The 24331-nt window shown below is 38.0% G+C and overlaps 1 protein-coding gene across 3 annotated transcripts in view; it reads left to right on the top strand.

Annotated features, from left to right (window-relative positions):
• The window catches only part of LOC150087056 (uncharacterized), a 599010-nt gene that overhangs the window by 441300 nt on the left and 133379 nt on the right, over positions 1–24331 (top strand). For all 3 annotated transcript variants that reach the window (XM_090372920.1, XM_090372918.1, XM_090372919.1), the window contains one exon: positions 7427–7513. In XM_090372920.1, the coding sequence (XP_090229046.1) occupies positions 7427–7513 (87 nt within the window). The remainder of the gene's footprint in view (positions 1–7426; positions 7514–24331) is intronic.

The raw sequence follows: 24331 nt of genomic DNA, 5'->3' as shown, positions 1-24331 counted from the left end.
CTTCAACAGTGAATGCTATTTTAAAGGACAGTGAGCGTATAAAAGAACATTTTAAAGGTCAACACATTTAAGATCATCAGTGATCACAAATCAGCATTCAGGTGCTATATCGAAGATGGAAAAGCTATTAATAATGTGGATGGAAAATCGGATTCAGAAGCAAGTGCCCCTCAGTCCAATGGCCATTCAAGCAAAAGCAAAACGTATTTATGAAGATATTAAGGATACGGCAAACCCCAAGCCAAGTTTGTGGCAAGCAATGATTGGTTTAATAAGTTCAAGCATCGTGTTGGTTTCCAAAACATTAAAGTATGTGGTGAAGTCACCAGTGCTGATTCTGCAGCTGAAGAGAAATTTTGTGATGTGTTAGAAAAAACCCATTCTAAATCATCACAGCCCTCAAATTCCACAGCGGCGTTTTTGTCAGCTGGAGAGTTAATTCTGGCAACAATGCTTGAAAGGTAAAACTTGCTGACGTTATGCCTGTCTCCTCTCTCTTTTTGTAATTTTGTATACTTTTGTAATTCTTCCTACACATGAGATAAAAAATGTATAATTCTATTTACATGTTCATCGAACGTTTCTTTTTTGCTTCAATCAAATTCAGCATGCGTAAGTGTGAGTGCTGCATAAGCATTTAGGGAAATTCCGACTTACATAAAATTCCACTCATGCAGAGTTCCGCACAACGCAACCCTTACATAAGTTGGGAAGTAGCTGTACTCGTAGCTGCGCCTGAAAGGAAAGTCACACCAGTCCCAGTTAACTCGTATGCGGCGTCCTCGGCCAGATCACAAAATACGAGTTAACTCGCCTTTGGCAGTCAATGTGTTAAGTAAAATTCAAATCATTACCTTGCCACCTAGCAGTTCTATTATCTGCAGATTCTTAATACCTGAATAATCTCTGCTAATAATCAGATCACGAGTATTACTTCCTCTCGTGTAATATACTACTGTGTCCCTCCTATTGTGCTTGGACATAAATGCAGACGCTTCCAAATTTATTCCTAACTCATGCCTTTTTTCTGAATATTTCCTTGTAATTGTTGAGTAAATCCACAGACCTTGTACTCTTAATATCATTACTACCAATGTGTACAAATGTCAACTTTTGTTTACTTAAAAGATGATGGCTGCTATAAACATCATGAACTTTTTTTCCCTGGCAGACACTCCCTAGGCCTGTTTCACCTGTCATTTTTACAAAATATATTTCTTGTTTCTCTGATAATAGACCTTTAGTCATGGCCCACCTCTTCACCTTATAGGCTTTCATGACCCACCTCTCCACCTTATAGCCTTTCCAGGCAGGCGATCACCTGAAAAGCCTGCCCTTAATGGGCAGGCTTTCTGGGTGATTGCCTGCCTGCTGATTAAAGTGGCCTGAAACAAATAAACAGCACAGCAGTTTTACTACACAAAGACAACATTTTACACCTTTTTGGCCTATTGTGGCAGTTTCTATCATCACTATGTACCACAGTGAAGTTGAATTAAAATTTTGGAGCCAGCCTACATAAGGTACTATATATGTTCTACATTCCCCGATAATAGAGCCACCAAAGGTTGCTACTTCCTGTGGAACCAGTGCATTCTTCCATGTAGAATGTCATATCATATGATGCTCAAGTGTAGTACGCAGTATTGTGGTGGGTGGCTGAGTGCTTGATAGGTACCTCTCTTTTATTTCTTTGATTGCATCGGCCCTTACCCTCAAGTGCTCATATATGCTCATCAGAATTTGTTCACACTCTTTGTGAATGTGAGGAAATTAACAAATGCACACAGACATCCTCTTTGGCTGCATTACGTCCCACTACAGTCATCTCAGAAAAATAAGTGCAAAATGCACCCTATATGTCCTCTTTAGTGAAAGCTGTAGTTAGTCAATCTTAGGCAGAGGGAGCAAGGTTCTCCTGTAAGTGATTTAGGATTTTTCAGCTCATACAACATCCAAATCAAAACACACACACACACACACACACACACACGGCGCCTCTGTAGCCAGGTGGGAGGGAGCAGCAGTGCGTGGCACACGCTTCTTGATTAGACCAGGGTTCGAGCCCGTCACCACCAAATACGGAGGATGCGGAAAGGGCAGGAAATGAGCACCGCATATTCCCAGAGCAATATGGCCTTAGTTGCTAATGCTCCTAAAAAACAAATAACACACACACACACACATACACACACACACACACACACCTGATATATGAACTACGTAGATTTGAGGGATATGCTCCAATATCATTAAAACAATTTGGATTTGTAAAAATTTCTCCTTAATTCAATTTACTGTACTCACTTAGTATCCTTTTATAAACTTAAATTAAATATCCTATAAGGTACTTTAGCATTAGTTGAGACACATTATGCAAGAAAGCAAGCAGCATCAGCCAAAAAAAACCTTTCCATTTCACCTATCTGTTCACTCCAAATGTTTGTCTAGTTCAGCCTTATATTTATTTAAGCTATGAACTTCCACAACAACAGATGGAAGTCTGTTCCAGCAATCGACTACCTGCTAGCTGAAGACAAACTTCCACATGTCTATTCTACAACTGTCTTTCATTAATTTGACTCTATGCCCCCTGAGGTTCTTAATCTAAGCGAGCAGATGTATCCTGTCAGCATTGAGCTGCTCAAGCCATTCAACGCCTTATACACCTTAATCAGATCACCCTCGCAGGTGCCTAGTTTTCAGATGCTGCAACTTACAGAATTTAAGCGTCTCCTGGTAGGAAAACCCCTTTGTTCCTTTCACCAATCTTGTTGCCCTTCTCTTTACTCATTCTGGCAACTGTACATCATTCCTAAAACGAGGCCTCCAGACCTGTATGCAGTACTCAAGGTGTGGCCTGACTGTTGCCTTATACAAAGGGATAATCACCTCCTTGTCTTTTATAGCAAATTTCCTATATATCATTGACAAAACTCCATGACCTGCTCTTGCAGCTCATCTGCACTGCTCAGAGAACTTCATATCCGACTGCACAATTACCTCCAGGTCTTTTTCATTCTCGACCTCCCTGAGTTTAGTACTACACATATGCACTACTTTACATTTGTCAATGTTAAACTTCAATTGCCACATTATTACTTCTCAGCCCATCTGCCCAACTTTTCTAGATCCTGTTGCAGTAACATACTGTCTTTTGTGTCATTAATAACTCTGCCATCCTTTGTGTCAACTGCAAAACAATAATTGGCCCAGCACCCAACCCTGGGGTACTTCACTAATAACATTAGTCCATGTAGAGCAGTGTCCATTTATTAATCTCCCACTCAACCATCCCTTTATTCATTGCAGCAACTTGCCCTTAATGCCATATCACTCCAGTTTGTACAGCAGTCTTCCATGTGCAACAGTATCAAAAGATTTTGTGAAATAAAAGTATATGATATCAAAATTAAATTTTGCATTCAGTTCCTTTGTAACCACATCGTAGTATCCAATCAAATTGGTCAGATAAGACCAATAAACCCTTAACAAACCCATGCTATGTCTGAACTATTACTGCAGTCTTCTCTAGATGATCCTGCAATGCTTCTTTAACCAGTGACTCCATTATTTTCCCTGGAACAGAACAAACTAACAGGGCTAATTATTATTTGTATCACCCTTTGAACCCCCTTTGTTAAACGGGGATACATTTGTACATCTCCAGTCCATGGGGACTTCCCCTGAATCTAAGGATGTCATAACTGTGGTAAGGGTTTGTACTAATTTCCCACACTGCCTCCTTCAATATAATAACTGGATAGATTCAATCCACCTCAGGTGCCTTTTTTATGGTTAACTTCAGCAATTTCTCCTCCACTTTGCTCTCAAAATTTTACAAAATCACTTAGATCCCTGTTAGAGTTTGATAAACTTCTGGCATTCCCTAACTTAAATAACTCCTCATGTGTGAATGGAGATGCATAATACTCATTCAGTTTATCAATTACTTGAGCAGGATCATCAATAGTTGAACCATCTATGTTAAGTGCACCAATCTGATTCATCCCCTTCCTTCTAGAGTTTACATAAGTAAGGAACGCTTTGCTGTTTTTCTTTGCCTCCTTTGTGAAAGATTTCTCATAATCTGCCTTTGCCTGCCTAACCTCCTTTGTTATTTGATTACAGACTAGCTTCTGTGTCGCCTGATAATTTATATGCATCCCATGCATTTGTCTTTTCTGCCACGAGCCTCATTAATTCATCTGGCATCCATTTAGGTTTGAACTTAGAACAGTATTTCTTAGTTGGTATGAAAAGCTTAGTAGCCCTCAATATTAAATCCCCGAAGACTTTCCATTTAGAATTCAACGTTGGTAACATCATCACTTGATCCCACTGTATAGAATTTAAAAATTGTTTAAGACCACTGTACATTTTTATGAAAGCAAAAATCATTCTCTTTACTCTTGATGGTAGTTACATATTTAAGTAAATCCCACAGCATGGATTTGTTAAGGGAAAGCCTTGTCTGACAAATTTGATTGAATACTATGATGTGGCTACAGAGAAACTGGATGCAAAAAATAATTTTGATATCGTATACTTGGATTTCAGGAAAGCTTTTGACACTGTTGTGCATGGAAGACTACTGTACAAATTGGAGCAGAATGGCATTAAGAGTAAGTTGCTACAATGAATTAAAGGGTGGTTGAATGGGAAAAGACAGAGAGTGGTAATCAATGAATGCTACTCTTTGTGGACTAATGTTATTAGTGGAGTCACACAGGGTTCAGTTTTGGGCTCACTGTTGTTTTGTATATTTATCAATGATACTGATAAAGGTTTATCAGGCTTAGTGTCGAAGTTTGCAGATGATAAAAAGGTTGGCAGGGTTTTTAATGATAGTAGTGACAGTGTGCTACTGCAACAGGATCTAGGAAATTTCGGCAAATGGGCTGAGAAGTGGCAACTGAAGTTGACAACATTGACAAATGCAAAGTACTGCATATGGGTAGAAGTAACTCCAGAGGAACCTACCAACTGTGTGTGGTACTACACTTAGGGTGGTAGAAAATGAAAAAGACCTAGGAGTAATTGTGCAGTGAGATATGAAGTTTTCTGAGCAATGCAGACAGGCTGCAAGAGCAGGTCACGGGGTTTTGTCAATGATATACAGAAATTTTGCTAGCAGGGAAAAGGAGATGATTATCCCTTTGTATAAGGCAATGATCAGGCCACCCCTTGAGTACTGCATACAGGTCTGGAGGCCTCATTTTAGGCAGGATGTAGATTTGCTTGAACGTGTACCGAGAAGCGTAACAAGATTGGTGAGGGGAATGCAGGGATCCTCTTACCAGGAGAGGCTTAAGTTCTACAAATTTCAGTAGCTGGAGACTAGGCACCTTTGAGGTGATCTGATTGAGGTGTATAAGGCTGGGAATGGGTTGAGTATGCTGAATTCTGATGGGATTCTTCCACTTGTTCAGATTACCAACTTAAGGGGGCATAAATTCAAATTGAGGAAAGAGAGTTGTAGAATAGATGTGCGGAAATTTGCCTTTAGCCAGCGGATGGTTAATTGCTGGGACAAACTTCCATCTGTCATTTTGGAAGTTTATAGCTTAAAAAATTCAAGGAGGAACTGGACAAACTTTTAGAGGGATGGTTGTGTGAATTTTTTTTCTTTATTTATTTAATTTTTTTATAAATTTTTTTTTTTTTTTTTTATTATTATTATTATTTTTTGGCTGATGCTGCATAAGCTCATATGCTTGCTTTCTTGCATCACATGCCTCTATTACTATTATCAGTATGTGGTGATCACTGTCACCTAGTGGTTCCTTTATCTACAAATTTTTAATGCATGAATAATCACTATTAATAATCAGATCAAGAGTATTACTCCCTCTGGTTACCCCTCAAACATGTTGCTGTGGAAAACAATCCTCCAGTAAATCCACAAAAGTCTTGCTAGTGTGCGAGGACTAACCCACAAGTTCCAGTCATTGTCTGGAAAGTCAAAATCTCCCATTACAGGCATTCTGATTTACTTGCCCACTATTTCTCTGCACAACTGTTCATTGTACTCATCAGAGTCATTAGGCCTATAACACACTCCTCTCATTTTCCCTTTTGCAGTGTTTATGTCACACCAATCAGACTCAACGTTGAACTGTCCACCCGTGTCAACTGGATGTACTTCCTTAGATTTTGTATGTTAACTAGCAGCATACCCCTCCTCTCTTCCTACCTTGTCTATCCTTCCTGTACACATTGTACTCCCCAAATTCTAATTCTGCACTGTTCATATATATGTGTGACACCATGTCTCTGATATCCCAACAATATTTTCTTTTGGTGCCTTGATCAGTACTTCAAATTCATGAAATTTATTTACTATTCTTCTGTCATTGGTGTACATGCAAGTATATGTGCACCTGTTCTTACTCTTAGTTACCCTAACACAGCCCATGTATTTACTTGTTCTATGATGACTCCCAGCAGCTCTCGAAATCACCAGCAACTTGCTCTCTAGGCTGCTGCTCATTACAATAGAAGCAGTGCAAGAATCACTGTCATCTCTGCCTGCAGCTACTTTGAAAGTGATTCTTGCGTATTTCTCCTCATAGGGACGTCATCCAGCCAATCTCATCAGGTACATGTCTTGTCACTGTACTTTTTAATGAAACTACCTTTTCTCAGCTGTGATGTCTATACCTCGACAGAGTATTCTAAGTTTGATCACATTTTCCCTATTCAGTGGAATTATAACCTCCCTCTTTCTACAAGCAAATGTTCAATAATGCGTTATTAGGAGACAATGGCCTTTCCTGTTGCTTGTCTGCCATATATGGAGAATTTCATATCTTTGTCATATCCCCCAAATCTCTTTCTTGCTTTACCACTTTTAACTGAATGCCAGTCATTGCCAATTATCTAACCATCCCTGAAGCCTGGATTGTTCTGCAGCAGTATTGCTTGATGGTGATCATTAACCATTCTTAATTTTCACATCATCTGCAATTTTTTTTTTTTTTTCTTTTTTTTAATCAAGCTCTGTATCTCTCTGTCAGTATCAATTAAGGAAATCAGAAAGAGGAGTGATCAAACACCAGTCCCTGAGGGACATTGCTTTCCTTGCACATTCTAAAAATTAACTGTTAATTACAATGCTTTGTCTTCTGTTGTGTAGTCATTTTGTAATTTATCGATCTTATCTATGATCCCAGTATGTTCCAGCTCATTCAGGAATTTCTTATTTTGAAACTGAGTCAATTGCTTTGCTGAAGTGTGAATAAACAATGACAAAGTTATTTCCTGCATCCAATTCATGATTGACACTGTCGTAATAGTTCATTAGACTAGTTTAAGAAGTTTTTTTTTTTTTTTTGCTAAGGTAGTATGTGTTTTAATATTTCAATGTGTGAGTACACTAGTTTTTCATACTTTTACCAATATTTACTTATGTTTTTAATTTCAGAATTCCCAACAGACACTTCTTTTAAGGGTACAGTCACAGGGGCCACAGACAAATGCCGTAGCTCTTCCAAATGTCATTCAGATACAGGTAAATATTGAATTATTTTTTTTTATTTTCTTTTTCCTTTGTGAAAAATGATCTGTACTAATCTTTAGTACTTGTATTTGCTATCATTGATACTTTTTACCAATAAAATACATTTTTGTAATAATTCATTGTTAATAACGTTATGATATCTTGCTGCCTGTAAAATTATGTGAGAGTTCATTTTCTAGTGGTATACCAAAAATCAATGTGAAAGAAAAGACACAGGTAAATAACTATAAGGGATATAATAACTATAAAAAGTAAAAACTTAACCTATCTGTATAGATGCCAAGAGTGTTGTAAACGAAATGAGCGAACTTGAATTCCTGGTTAGATCAGCTAATGGTGATATTGTAGGAATAACTGAAATGTGGTACACCCAAGATGCTGCTGACAGCAAATGCAGGTTATCTACCCTGTAAAGATCATACATATCTAATCTGATGAGATGTTTCAAATGTCAGCATTTTGGGTGCTTGGAAAATACTTGCAGAAGACATACCATCTGTCCAATGTATAGGTCGAAAGATCGTACACAGACAAAATGTCTGTCTACATCACTTGCTCTAATTGCAATGGTAAGCATCCTGCTTTCTCTGGCAACATGTGAACATTAGGAAAAAGGGTAAATAATAAAAAAATAATATACAGAAGGAAATTATGTGACAACCTGAAGAATGGGAAAAATTATTTGTAATATAGTCATCTCAATTTTATGCCTCATTATAAAAAAAAAAAAAAAAACAGTCAAGCAAAACAAACAGAATTTTATATTCCTTCAAATTCAGCAATTTTTGAATGGTCATAAACTATAATTTCTACTGAACTAAGATCATCAAATGCTGCTATTGCCACTACAACCAACAGATGAGGATACTTTGCAGTCAAACAGAGTTCAGTACAGGGTTATTAGATCTATTTAACCATTCAAGTGTAAGCACAAACAGTATGGTATTAACCAGAGCTGTAATGCTCAATACGTTCTACGTTGATATCAATATTTATAAAATAATAAGAGAAGTTTACCTCAATATAGTACGTAGAACACTTCCTACGGAAGTGTTCTACATACTATATTGAGGTAAACTTCTCTTATTATTTTACAAGCAGAAACGAGAGAGAAAGATTTAACTTTGCATTTTGGAATATTGAACTACAATATCTACCACAAAGACAGGAATGATAGTAACTCCTCTAAAGGAGGTTTAATGATTATGATGCACATAAGCATTCCCAGAAGTGTTAAAACTTTAGACTAATTTTCAGGTAGTAGCTTTGTGAATAGCTTTAGAAATAACCATCAACTTGGCACCCATCTCTCCTAGCTTTTATGATTAGGATGAATCTGATATAGACCCATGAAGCTTGAATCTATAATGCAAATCATATTGCTTGATGCAATGGTGCATCACAATAAAATTATTATTCTGTTCACAAATAACAGCAGCTGCTCCATGTTTTTGGTATTGTTATCACGATACCAAGAAGCAAAGTTTATACAGCACTAGCCAGAAAAATGAAAAATAAGTAAATAAAAATTACCCATTTCAGTATCTCCTTCTTTCTAATAATTTGTCCAAACGATATTTAAATTTGTCCAGGCTACTCAGTTCCACAATACAATGTGGAATTTTTTCCAGTAGTCAAGTTACTTTCTGACTGAGTGCAAATTCTGCACATCTATTTTGCATTTGAACATGTTCTGAGAAAGAGTGACTATAAGTATTCCATTGGCATATTATCCTGTAGTGCCCTCGACTAATTTTTTTGCCCCAAATGAGATTTCCAAACCTCTGTGCAGTATTCCACATGTTGCCTAACGATTAACCAAAAGGATAATCACCTCTTTATCCCTGCTGACAAAGATAGTTTACCCATGTAGTGCAATGAAGTCACATTCTTTTTCTAATTAGGGAAAAAAGTAAATAACAAATATTGAAAAATAAAATATATAAAAACATAAAATAAATTACTGATGTATTTCTCTCCTTCCTCACATAGCTAGGTAACTATATTAAGAGTAGGAGACCGGCAGAATTACTAAACAAGTTCAAGTCATTGTTGAAAAAAAAAGCCGTGAATTAGGGTTGAGTTTGAAAGTGTCTGCAATTCTGCCCATACACAATAAGAGGGAGTATATGATGAGAGCATTGTCGATCAGTTCGGCCCTGGTAAGATTGTGCAAGGTTCAAGAGGTAGAATTTTATTATTTTATTATTATTATTAGCCATATGGTGCAAGGAAGCCTGAGGCTTATGCTGCACCCTGAGAGAGAGAGAGAGAGAGAGAGAGAGAGAGAGAGAGAGAGAGAGAGAGAGAGAGAGAGAGAGAGAGAGAATCAGAAATAGAAGGGAATCAGCAAGAAAGAGAAGAATGATGATATCAGCTTAGAACCCTGGGTTTGCCAAGCCCCATACTCACCAGATGTGAGCCCCTGGGGTTTTTTCTCAGCCTGGTCTGTGCTTCTTAACAGGAGAGACTGCTTCTACACTTAAATAGAAAGGGTGCAAGAATATTTGCTGAAGCAATTGAGGCAGTGTTAGGTGGGTCGGAAAACTGCTAGATTTGGGGGAGATATACAGACTAATAGCTTAACGGTAGCCGCTGGCAGAGGTTAAAGTGATTCTTGCACTGCATCTATTGGAATGAGCAGAAGCCTGGAAAACAAGATGCAGGAGATTTCAGAGACTGCTGGGAGTCATTGTGGTACACATGGGTTGTGTTAGGGTAGTTAAGAATAGGAACAGGTGCATGTATACTTGCATGTTCACCAATGCTAAGAATTTGGTAAATAAATTTGATGAATTTGAGGTGTTGGTCAAAACATCAAAGGCTGATATTGTTGGGATATCAGAGATGTGGTGTCACACAGATATAAGGAATGCAGAACTGGAATTTAGGTAGTACAATGTGTACAGGAAGGATAGGAAGGGAGGAGGGGTTATGCTATTAGTTAAGAAACACATAAAATCCAAGGAGGTACAGCCATTCGACATCGCTGGACAGTGCAGTGTTGAGTCAGTTTGGTGTGACATAAGCACTGGGAAATCAAAATTGAGAGTGGGAGTGTGTTATAGGCCAAATTACTCTGATGAGTATAATAAAAAACTGTACAGGGAAATAGAGTGGGCCAGTAAATCAGAGAGTCTTATAATGGGAGATTTTAATTTCCTGGATATTGACTGGAATTTGTGGATTGGTCACTCGCACACTAGCAAGGCTTTTGTGGATTTATTGGATGATTGTTTTCTACATCAGCATATTCGGGAGGCAACTAGATGGAGTAATATATCTACTGATAATCAGATCAAGAGTAATAATACGCTTGATCTGATTATCAGTAGTGATTCTTCATGTATTAAGAATCTGCAGATAAAGCAACCACTGGGTGACAGTGATCACAGTGTACTGAAGTGGGATTTACTCAAAGAGGTAACTACCATCAAAAGTAAAGGGAAGCGGTTTTGCTTTCGTAAAGGCGACTACGGAGGTCTGAGACAGTATTTAAATTCTATACAGTGGGACCAGCAGCAAATTGAAAATGGGAAGCATTCAAAGAATTAATCTTGGAAGCTAATAGGCTTTATATACTAACTATGAAATATTGTTAAAGGATTAGGCCTAAATGTATGTCAGATGAACTAATGAGACATGTGGCCAAGAAGAAAAATTCATGGGATACATATAAAGTAATGGGTGACATGGAAGCCTACGATAGATATAAGCTGGTCTGTAACCAAGTCACAAAGGTTAGTCAAGCAAAGGCAGATAATGAGAAATGTTTGGCAAAGAATGCAAAGAAAAAGAGCAACGAGTTCTTTACGTATGTAAACCCTAGAAGCAATGGGATGAATCAGATTGGTCCACTGGATATCGATGGTTCAACTGTTGATGATCCTGCTCAGGTGGCTAGCAAACTAAATGAGTATTTTGCATCTACATTCACACATGAGGAGTTATTCAGGGAGGAGAATGCCAGAGGTGAACTAAACTCTGGCAGTTAGCTAGATGATTTTGTAATAACTGAGAGGAAAGTGGAGGGGAAATTGTTGAAGATAAACATAAGAAAGGCACCTGGGATGGATGGGATCTATCCATTTATATTAAAGCAGGCAGCAAACCCTTCGCCATAATTATGAGAGCTTCCTTGGACTCAGGGGAGGTACCCATAAACTGGAGATGTGCAAATGTGACCCCAATTCACAAAAGAGGATCAAAGGGCGATACAATAATTATAGACCTGTTAGTTTAACTTCTGTTCCAGGGAAATTAATGTAGGCACTGGTTTAAGAAACACTGCAGGATCATCTAGACAAGGCTTCATTTAATAAAGCTCGGATTATGATTTTGTTAAGGGGAAGTCTTGTATGATCAATTCAATTCGATACTATGATGTGTTACAAAGGAGCTGGATGCAGGGAATAATTTTTGATATCATATATTTGAATCTTAGAAAGGCTTTTGATACTGTTGTACATGGAAGACTGCTGCTCAAATTGGAGATGTGTGGCATTGGAGGCAAATTGCTGCTATGGATAAAGGGATGGTTGAGTGGAAGAAGACAGAGAGTGGTAATCAATGGACGCTGCTCTTCGTGGACTAATGTTATTAGTGGAGTCCCTCAGGGTTCGGTGTTGGGTCCATTGTTGTTTTCTGTATTTATAAATGATATTGATGTTGATATATCAGGCTAATGTCCAAGTCTGCAGACGATACGAATGTTGGCAGAGTTGTTAATGACAGTATGCTGCTGCAAGAGGATCTAGAAAAGTTAGGCAGATGGGCTGAGAGGTGGCAACTGAAGTTTAATCTTGACAAATGTAAAGTACTGCATATGGGAAGCAGTAACCCCAGAGGAACGTATCAACTCTGTTGTACTACACTGGGAGAGATAGAGAGTGAAAAGGACCTGGGGGTAATTGTGCAGGCAGATATGAAGTTTTCTGAGCAGTGCAGACAGTCTGCAAGAGTAGCTCATGGTGTCTTGTCAATGATATACAGGAATTTTTCTAGTAGGGATAAGGAGGTGATTATCCCCTTGCATAAGGCGATGGTCAGGCCACACCTTGAGTATTGTATACAGGTCTGGAGGCCTCATTTTAAGAAGGATATAGAGCTGTTAGAATGAGTACAGAGAAGGGCAGCAAGATTAGTGAATGGAACAAAGGGGTTCTCTTACGAAGAAAGGCTTAAGTTTTGCAAATTACAGTGTCTGGAGACTAGGCACCAGTGAGGTGATCTGATAGAGGTGTATAAAGCCTTGAATGGTTTGAGGATGCTCAATGCTGATAGGATTCTTCCTCTCTCTCAGAATAATCACCTGAGAGGGCATAAATTCAAATTGAGGAAAGACATGTAGGATAGACGTGCGGAAATTTACCTTTAGCGAGCGGGTGGTTGGTTGGTGGAACAGACTTCCATCCCTTGTCGTGGAAGTTGATAGCCTAAATAAATTTAAGGCTTAGCTGGACAGGTATTTGGAACGAATGGAGGGATGAAATTGGAGTTTTTTGGGGTTTTTTTGGCTGATGCTGTATAAGCTTGCTTTCTTGCATCGTGTGCCTCTACTAATTTGAATGGTAATGCTAAATATCCAGCTGACCTTTGAATTTATCTAAGCTGTCAACTACCCCAATTTATCTCTGAACTAACCACAGAGGTTAACTTATTTCAGTACTTTTCAACTTACTGGCTGAAAGAAAACTTCCTACAATCCAGTCTATACCTCTTTATATGTATAATTTATGGCTCCTAGTTTCTGGAATTATAACGGTGAAAATTTTGTCTTCACATGTTTTACCATCCCCTCGCAGAACCTAATAGAACTCAGTCAAGTCCCATCTAAGTTTCTTTTGCTGAGCTTATTTGCTTAAATGTCTTTCCACATAGAACATACTTTTTCAGATAACACTGTGGGTAGCTCACTTTTGGACCCTTTCAAGAAGCTTGATGCTTTTTTTTTAGGTGTGTGTCTGAGAGACAGATTCAAATGCAGTCTTACAATTACTTTATATGATGGAATTATGATCTCACTCTTGCTTTCTCTACACACAAATATATATGACAATTCATTGTTAGGACACTGTAGGTCTTCCTTGCTGCCTGTCTACACTGTGCAGAAAACTCTCATATCTCTCCTCCTATCGCAATCAATTCCCAAATCCTTTTCTCTCTCTACCATTTTTAATTCAATCCTAAGTGTGCAAGTTATTTTGAGATTACTGTTTCCCAAGTGTAACATTACATTTTGCTGCATTAAAACATACTTTACTGACCATCCAGGGAGTCTATTTAAGTCATTCTGAAGGAGTTGGTTAAGGATTTTATGGTGCATTAGCATCTAAGACTATAATGCGCCAAGTCAACCTGAAGGAGTACTGCTTGATGCTGAGCATGAACTACTCCCTCAATCTTCACATCATATACAAATTTTAGCATCATGCTCTTTATCCTTTTGTCGATATCATTTATAAAAATCAGAAATAAGTGTCTCAGAACTGACCCAAAATGTTTTTCCTTGTCACCCACCTTGAGTTTGGTATGGTATCTGTATATGCTGCAGGATTATTGCTACCCAAAAGCAGTACTTTGAATTTAATAACATTAAACCTCAACTGCCATTTCTCAGCCCATCTGCATAGTTTTCTAGAAACACTTGAAGTAGAACTCCCTGTTTAATACCACTAACTACCCTGTATCATCAGCAAACTTTATTAAACTTGAAATTCACACAGCAGTGTCTTTATTAAATACTAAAAACAGGAAATGGTCCAACACCAACCTCTGTGGTAGCCCACTCTCATCACATTAGTCAGTATAGAGCAGTAGCTATTTATATCTACTCTTTGTCTCTTATCACTTGACTATTCCTTTATCCATAGTATTAATTTGCCCCCAGTGCCTCACTATCCAGTTTATACAGCATTGTGATACATCTACATCTATGCCGCAGTTTCAGTACCACTCGTGGTATTGAATTTCTTTTTCATAAGATTTTACGTGTTGACTAGTATTATGGGTCTGCGCACACTCCTGGACACTTATGTAGTATGTAGTACTACCCTTATTTTGTTTACCCATCCATGGATGCATTCTAGTTCCGTTAGTGATAGGCAGTTGGAGCTTTATAATTGTGGTTATTCTCCTGGTATTCTCCTGGATAAGTGTGTTACAAGCCCGCAATTTTGTCACCCAATCACATCCTCCCTGCGATAATGAGATTATCTACACTGCCTACTATCCAGGCACATTTGAGTGTCTTACTAGAAGTTTATGCTCTTACCATATACGGTGTGTACAAGTCCCTGGTAGGAAATTACATTCTATCATTTCCAGAGTGAAAGCACTTATTCCTCCTTTTCTGCTGAGCGGTTCCATTTACCTTATTGTGTGTCTGGATTGTGGGATGTGTTATGTTGTTGAGACTGCCAGAAGATTAAGAGATCATGTTTCACAGCATGAGGTGGCTCTCCGCACCACCAACTTTCAATGCTCTGCTATTGCTGAGCATTATTGGGTCGAGGAACATAACCCTGATCCCCGTCTCAACATTAAAACCATCAATTACTCACGTGATTACTGTCAGCACTCATGACTTGAGACACTCCACATTTCCGGTTGCAATTGTACTATGAATCACAATAGGGGAATTCATATACACTGCATTATGGAGTCTGCCATTCTACAGTGCAGTGAGCTCTGGCGTTCATTTCCTATCCATAATGCTGCATCACCGGCACCGGAGTTGTGATTTTATGATCATGCTCAGTCTTCTTCTATTATATTAACCAATGTATATATAGTCAGTAACTAACTAGCTGATGAAGGGACACCTCGCCCCGAAAGCTACTATTTTATTCCTTTATTTAACACTTTTATTGTATTTTAATGCTTTTTTTCTTGTTTTAATGATTTATTTATGTATATTTCATATTGTATCTTATTTATTTTATTTTAATAAAGTGTGATTAACCAGTTTGTTGATTGAGACAAGAAATTATAGCAATATGCAGCCTATTTGCAATTGTTTCCCAACGCCTGTTTTCTAATGCATTTTGGTGATGTTATTGAATTGATGAAAACCAGGCTAGTGTATAATAGTCAGATTATGATTATAGAAAAAATGATATCTGTTTATAGGCAAATCGTATAACACTACAATAGTTAAGCGAATATTAACCTTCAAAACAAAACAACAGAAACTGCTGTGCATGTACTGCATACAGACATCAATTTTGATTGGCACCATATACAGCAATATTCTGCATAGAATACTCCGCATTTTCTCAGCATACAAGTCTTTGTATATGGTACAGACAGACAGACATACATCTGTCTGTACCATATACAGCAATACTCCGCATAGCACTGATAATTGGTACCAAAGCTGTTCTGCGTTATGTGAAACCGTGCTGATTGAGTATAATTATAATGGTTTTAATAAACAAATTATAATAAATCTATAAACAATTTGTGCTTGATAGCCAATTAAAAGGATTTGAAATAAAAAATATTGCAAAATTTTATTAATGGAAAGGTAACAGCATGAGAGGTGAGAAAAATGCTTTATTATTTATTTAGGTCTTTCAATAATAAAGTCTGGTGAAGTCGTCTCTTCTTTTTCTCAGCATACAAGTCTTTGTAGGCACCTCCGTAGCCAGGTGGGCAGGAGCAGCAGTGCGTAGCACACGCTTCTTGATTAGACCAGGGTCCGAGCCCATGACCACCAAATACGGAGGATGCAGAAAGGTCGGGGAATGACCACCTCATATCCCTGGAGCAATATGGCCTTAGTTGCTAATGCTCCTAAAAACCAAATAACAACAAGTCTTTGTAGCATCGAATCCCATCTTGTAAAATTTGCCATATCTTGGTGCTACGTTCGACATCCGGATCTCCATTCATAATTGTCTTGCAGGCCATGTGAACCCCCAGAAAACTTTCTCCTTCCGTTGGAAATTGTTTTCCTCTTCGTCATATGCAGTTTGCCGTCAGTTTCAAGGAGAACTGCATCATCTAAGTCATTTGCATGCAAGTCAATACAGTCGTTTACATTGGCAGTGTCCAAAGTTTCAAATCCCAACTCTTTTCTGATCTTCACAATGTCTTCGACAGTTGTCTGAATTTGCAATTCAAAACCAGTGAAATCAGTTTTGTCAAATGGGACAAAACATGCTGCCAAACAGAACGCATGTTATTGCCAGTGATTTCTAGCAAAGATGCAAATATATTTTTGATCTTATTTAAAGAGATAAAAAATTAAATGTGAAATTAAAATCTATCACATCAGGATGGAATTAAGAATACTGAACACTGTTACACATTGCTGCTGACTACCTGAGGGGAGCTATTGGCAGATGTTCATGTGAGACAATAGAGTCGGCACTGCAGCATATGTGTAGATTACGTGTCTAGGCTATTGAATGAGTCTTAATATGTACAGTAATTTTCAACTTAAACTTAATTGAAAACCATGTTATAGTGAACCCCATGCTATGTGAGGTATTGCTGAACAAGCAAGTCTGGCAAGCAGTTCGAAAACTTTAAGGAATGTATTAGTGTAGTAAACAGTGTAAAGTACTTGGTATGAGGTTGGGGAAAGATTGGGTACGTGGTGGCTTATAGAAGTGTTAGGAATGTTCCTAATAAAATTGAAGTTTTAACTCTTGGTTAGTACAACTATTTAATAAGGTTAATGAAACTTGGTGTCACTCAGAAAATAGGAGATGGTGAGTTTTGCTGTAATGTATACAGTTTATTTAGGAAGGATAAGCAGGAGAGGAAGAAGGATATCATGTTTCTGGTCAAAACTAGCCTTTATACAACAGGAACATTGTCAGATTTGACGCTAATATGTGAATCTGAGAATCTTATTTGGAGGAGGGGATATTTTGCAAACCAGAAGGCTATAGAGTATGATGAGACCCTCTTTATGCAGATAGAGAAGTAATTTAGTGTAAGTTCCTTGTTATAGGGTATTTAAATCTGCCCTTCATTGATTGTAGTGAATAATTCCATTAATTTACTGTAATTCAACAAAATTATGATACAAAATGATTACAATGGAAAAACCAAATATCTTATTATTAAAATTGTAATAAGTGCTAATTTTTTAATAGCATTAATTTCACCATCTGTTAATTTATCTTTTGAATCTTTATATATTAAAAAAAAAAAAAAAAAAAAAAAACCCTTAGAGTACTTGATCCGGTTTTTTTCTTATGGAGTGGATTTGTTCTTGCTGTTGGCATGGTGATTTAATGCTTTAATACTATTGTATTTTACACAGAGTTTTACATTAGTGTCATCTAGTGCTAAATAGTTAAAATCTAGCCTATGTCAGTCAGCCATTAAAAATGCAGTCCAAGGTATGACATTTGTTAAAAACACAGTCCAAGGTGTGACATTCAATAACATCTTCCAAGGGCAATGCCACTCACAGTGGAAGCTGTACAGTGACATAATGGTGCAGTTCAGTGATAATGGTACTGTGCATTTGTTTTATCATGAACCATTTACCATTATTTACTTTTTAGTCCCCCCCCCCCCGACACATCAATCTCAGAATGGGCTTGATCAGTACTCTCGGTTCAGCATCCATCTCCACCAAACATAGTAGACCAAAGCAATAATACACCACTGACAATTCCATCCCAAAGAGTTCCCCATTGTCAAGCAGCAGAGAATTTGCAAAAATCAGATCCTGTTGAGGTAAAGCAATCACACCTATCAAGCATAGATACAGATGATACAACTAATCAATGAAGATCTGCTTGAAATACATGCAGATGATGATGATGATAAGAAAGCAGTGGCTCGGGACACCCTACTTTTTTGAGAAAAGAAAAATCAAAACTCGACAAATATAAACAGCCCACTCACAAAAAGCAGACAGACTCATTTTCTGCCTAAAAAATCAAATAATGGAAAAAATCATACAATGGAATTGAAGAGGTTTTTGCAGCAATATTGATGATATCTGGAATTAATCCACCATTACAATCCTGCTGCCATGTGCTTACAAGAAACAAATTTAACACCAAAAATCTCTGTTTTTGTCAAAAATTATACTATCTTCAGACAAGATCAGTCTTGATACTAGCAGCCCCCATGGAGGAGGAGCTATACTCATGGACTTATGAGTCCCCTCCAGGTGCATTAGAAGCTGTTGTATAGAAATTGGTATAGCAATTTGTATATGCTGACACTGGTCTCAATATATCTTCTGCCAAACTATCTATGTATAGTTCTATCCATGTATAGAACTGTTTAGCACTAGATGCATGTATAGAACTGTTTAGCACTATAATTCAGGAAGTTGAAAATCTTATTTTTCAATTGCCATCTCCTATCTGTGTATTAGGATATTTTAATGAACATCATCCATAATGGGATTCTCTGGCCTCAGACGGACGCTATATGACACCATTGAATACTGGCTTACCCACTTACATCCATTTTTCTTCTGGGTCAACCACTGCAATAGATCTTTCAATCTTCTCTCTGATCCTTTTCCTAACTATAGAGTGGGCAGTGCATGACAATCCTCTAAACAGCAATCACTATCTGGTGATTTGTAGCATTCAAACCACCCATTCTTAACAAACAGAAACAAAAATTAAATGGAAATTTTCCAAAGCAGACTGGACAAAATTTACCAATCATGTATCTTTCGATTGAATCAATGATGACATCATTGAGTCTTCTGCAATCGATATTGTCACTGATCACATCACAATTCAGATACTAACAGCTACAACAGCCACAATCTCACAGTTTCAAATAATAAACCATTGTAATAATAATCACTGGTGGACTGATGACTGTAACAAAGTGAAAAGAGAAAAAAACGCAGCATGGAACACTTTACATGAGCACGCTGAATTCTGATGGGATCCTTCCACTTGTTCAGATTACGAACCTAAGGGGGCATAAATTCAAATTAAGAAGGACAGATGTAGAATAGATGTGCGGAAATTTGCCTTTAGCCAGCAGGTGGTTAATTGCTGGAACAAACTCTTCCATTTGTCGTTGTGGAAGTTGATAGGTTGAATAAATTTAAGGAGGAACTGGACAGGCATTTGGAGGGAATGGTGTGTTGTTTTTTTTTTTTGCTGATGCTGCATAAGCATATACACTTGCTTTCTTGCATCACATGCCACTACTACATCTGGCAGAAGGCCAAAAAAAGACTCATGGATAAAATTTGCCTCCTCAGTCTACAAGGATACTGATACCTGAATAATCTGGGAAAAAAAAAATAAAGAAACTAAGCAGTAAATATTATATGTTACCTTGTCCTATTATTAATTGGAATGAGAAGGAGATCTCTTCTGGCCCCGGGCACCAAGCGATAGTTTCCAAGCGATTTTTACTAAGTGATATATAGAGATCTTTCTAAGTGATTTAGTTTTGTTTTCTTTCCAGTGCTTTTCTCATCCTCAATTCTTTGTAAGTGGTTCTGTACTTAACAGACCTTGAGTAAAAAACCCAGAAAGGAAAATCACCTTTCTTTTCCTAGTATATTTATTAATTTTTACACTAAAAAACTAACTTCTCCAGTCACTTGGTCACTAGGTGGCACCACTCCTGCTTCCCCGTGGTGGGGCCAGAAATCTGGGAGGAAAAGCTCTCACTCCCAGGGCTAAAAGGAACAACAATGGGCTGAATTCATGTCCGCCACTACAGTCAACAGGCTCTCAACATACTGAGACCTGCAGAATGGAAGACGACCTCAGTCATTCTGAAAAGAATGAAAAAGAACTCTAACAAATCAGAACCACCAGCATTTTCTGATAATGCATTCACTATTGACTCAGCCAGTAAGCAAACTCTCTCCCTTTGTTATCCAGAGATGTCTCGAGAATGCACACCAAAAATGGTGAAAAGGCTCCAGTCAGGAGATCTTTTAATTGAGACCATGCAACGTTCTGAATTATTATTAAAAATGTTCTCTATAAGTGGAATCTCAATCAAAGTCACACCACATAACACATTGAACTCCTCAAAAAGAGTGATAAATGAATGGGATTTATTGAATGTTACCGAAGAGGAGATAGTCATAGAATTACTAGAACAGAAAGTAACTCAAGCAAGACGAATTATGGTATGGAAGGACGATAAGCTTGTCCCAACACGTAATATTATATTGACCTTTAGTACACTACATTTGCCAACCTCAGTTAAAGCAGGCTACCTGCACTGCTGTATCCAGCCATACATTCCAAACCCTTTAAGATGTTTAAAGTGCCAAAAGTTAGGTCACTCCCAGACAACATGCAGAGGTGCAACTACTTGTTTTAACTGTGGGTCTGGCGCCTCCGTAGCCAGGTGGGAAGGAGCATTAGTGCGTAGCACACACTTCTTCATTAGACCGGGGTTTGAGCCCGTCACCACCAAATATGGAGGATGCGGAAAGGTCAGGGTATGACCACCGCATATCCTGGAGCAATATGGCCTTAGTTGTTAATGCTCCTAAAAACCAAATAACAACATAACAACTGTGGGTCAAAAAATCATTCACAAACAGATTGTACTGCAAAGGCTCTGGAATGTCCCAATTGCAAGAGCGACCATCCAGCATATTCAAAATCATGCTACCTCTGGAAAATTGAAAAAAGAATACAAAAGTATAAGATCGAAAATAAGGTCACATATCAAGAAGCAAGAAAGAAAATAAAATCAACTATCTCAAAAACCATGTACGCTTCTGTTACACAAAAGTGCCACACTGTTTCAACCCAAACTGAGGTATTAGTTCTGCCCAATACATCCATTCCGGAATGGGCATGATCTATACTATGAACACATCAACCCACAAAACCTGTGCTAGTTGATGAAATAAGTAATATCCCTATCTCAGTTCCGCCTAAAATCCCATCATATGATAAAATGTCCAATAAATCACGAAGGCAACAAGACACTGGATTGCAAAAGCCAAACTCAAATAGAATGAACTCTGAAAATATAGCTACACACGATGAAACAGTCCTTGATCTTCATGCAGAAGGTGATATGGAGACTGGATTTTCACTTGGTCAAACTGATGATGTAGAAGAGAGTACAGATTCCGGATGTCCCAATTTTTCTAGAAAAGATAAAACGAAGTATGACCATCAAAAGCAAACCACTCACAAGAAACAGACAGACTCACCTTCCCTCCTCAAACCCAGATAGTGCAGAACGTTGTAAGTGGAATTGTAGAGGGTTACGCAGCAATACCATGATTAAAATCAATACTATGATTTAAAAACCCAATATGGTCCTGTAGCCGTTTGCATACAAGAGACTAATCTAACTCCACAAGTAACTCCATCAATCAAAAATTTTACATTTTACAGAAAAGATAGAAACTCTTCATTATCCGCACATGGAGGCATTGCGATTCTAGTTGACTGTAAAATATCTTCTAGAAACATTCCGCTTCAGACCCACTTAAAAGCTGTTGCTGTATGTGTATCAATTGGGCAAATTCTAACTCTAGTATCTCTGTACCTTCCACCTAACAAGATGTGCATGTTCAAAGAACTGGAAGACCTCATAAGACAAATACCACCACCTTTTTGTATCCTTGGTGACTTCAATGTGCATCATCCATTGTGAGGATCAGACCACATGGACAATAGAGGACCCGTGATAGAGACGATACTAGACCAACTGAATCTAACATTACTGAACACTAGTGAAAATACTTATACTCACCTTCCCACTGGATTGATTTAACTCTCTGTTCCCCCATATTGTATCCCAGTATAGAATGGACAGTTTTAAATGACCCACACAATAGTGATCACTTCCCAATCATATGCAGAATTCAAACACCATACTCTGATAATCGCTTAAAATGGAAATTCTCCAAAGCAGATTGAGAAAAGTTTTCAACCCGCCTTTCTTTTGATAGCCAATTGATCATATTACAACCCACTGATAATGTCACAGAGCATATTACCAGGCAAATACTGACCATAGCCTCTGAAGCAATACCTCAAGCCTCCACATGTAAACACAAAACCTTAAACAGTGGTGGAATGAAGCTTGTACCAATGCCAAAAAGGAAAAAAATAAAGCTTGGAACCTACTCTGGAAGTTCCCAACTACCAACAAAAGTATAAAAGGTTCAAGTCAAAAGCTAGACAAATTAGAAGAAAAGCCAAAAAGGAATCATGGATACAGTTTGCCTCCACTATTACAAAAGATACTAGCAGTCGTCTCATCTGGAAAAATATTCGGCAATTAAATGGGAAATATCCACCTCTTCCTTCTCCCATCTTAATCAAAAATAGACAGGAAATATCTTCTTCTGAAGAAATAGCTAACACCCTTGCAGAGAATTTCTACCAAACGTCTGCCACTTCAGCATGTAGCAACTCCTTTCTTAAAATCAAAGCTTCAGCTGAAAGGTACAAAATAAAATTCCATACTACTCAATATACTACTCAAGAAACACTTGTCATACTACTCAAGAAACACTTGTCATGATGAACCAAAGACGACAAATGAAGAGCAAGAAAAACACTGACAGGGAGAAAATTGAGTATACTGAGTTATGCAAAGCCATTAGAAAGAGACTCAGAGAGGACATAAGAAGATTTAACACAAGAAAAGTAGAACAAGCATTAAGGGAAAACAAAGGATTTAAATCAGCAGCCATGAGCAGTAATACAGAAAGACAAATGATACTGAAACTGAAGAATAGTGATGGTGTACTTATAAACAGCAGAGAAGGCATAATTCAAATAGCAGAAGACTACTATAGAGAATTATACAAGGAGCGAGGGAATGATACCAGCAGTGGGGAACATGGATTGCAAAGTAGCAACACATACGACATACCCGATATTCTTCCTGATGAGGTAGAACATGCATTGAAGAAAATGAAGAATCGGAAAGCCCCAGGGGAAGATGAAGTTACTGTAGAGTTGTTAAAATTGGGAGGAAGAGACATAACACAAAAACTGGCAAGGCTCTTCACAAAGTGCATTAGAAAAGGTGTGACGCCTAAGCAGTGGAATAATGCAATCATAGTTTTGCTGCATAAGAAAGGAGATAAATCAGAAATTGGAAATTATAGACCAATTAGCTTGTTATCCCACATCTACAAGTTGTTCACAAGGGTCATTACTAACAGATGAGAAAGAATACTTGATGAGAATCAACCGAAAGAGCAAGCTGGCTTTAGGACAGGATTCTCAACTATGGATCACCTTCACGTAATATCACAGCTAATGGAGAAAACAAATGAATATAAAACACCATTATGCCTGGCATTTGTGGATTATGAAAAGGCATTTGACTCCATACAGCATAAGGCAATGTTTCGGGCACTGGAAAGACAAGGCATAGATACTCCATATATTATGATTTTGAAGAAAATATATGAGAGTGCTACATCCTTTATTAGACTAGACAAAGATTTTTTTTTTTTTTTTTTTGATTTGGTAGTTGTTGGCGCATCGGCTTCTGTGGCCATATTGCACCTCCCAAGGTTTTTGCAGTACTTTGATCCAAGCCCGAGGCGGGAATCGAACCCACGACCTTTGGGTTGCCGGGCAGGTACTTTACCCACTCGGCTAGCCCGGTCGGCTTAGACAAAGACAGTAGCAAATTTAAAATTGAGAAAGGAGTTTCTCCGAAGCTGTTTACTGCTGCCCTTGAGGAAGCTTTCAGAAGATTAGACTGGTCGCAGAAAGGAGTCAATGTGAACGGAGAGTACCTAAACCATTTACGATTTGCAGATGACATTGTGGTCATAAGCCACGATCCCAAAGAATTAGAGGAAAATCTTAATCAGTTATGCACAGTTAGTAAGGATTTTGGACT

The sequence above is a fragment of the Mastigoproctus giganteus genome, chromosome 4 (assembly GCF_048544385.1).
Source record: "Mastigoproctus giganteus isolate SK-2022 chromosome 4, ASM4854438v1, whole genome shotgun sequence".
Classification (NCBI taxonomy): domain Eukaryota; kingdom Metazoa; phylum Arthropoda; class Arachnida; order Uropygi; family Thelyphonidae; genus Mastigoproctus; species Mastigoproctus giganteus.
The sequence above is the reverse complement of the archived record's forward strand: the minus strand, read 5'-3'. Positions and strand labels throughout refer to the sequence as shown.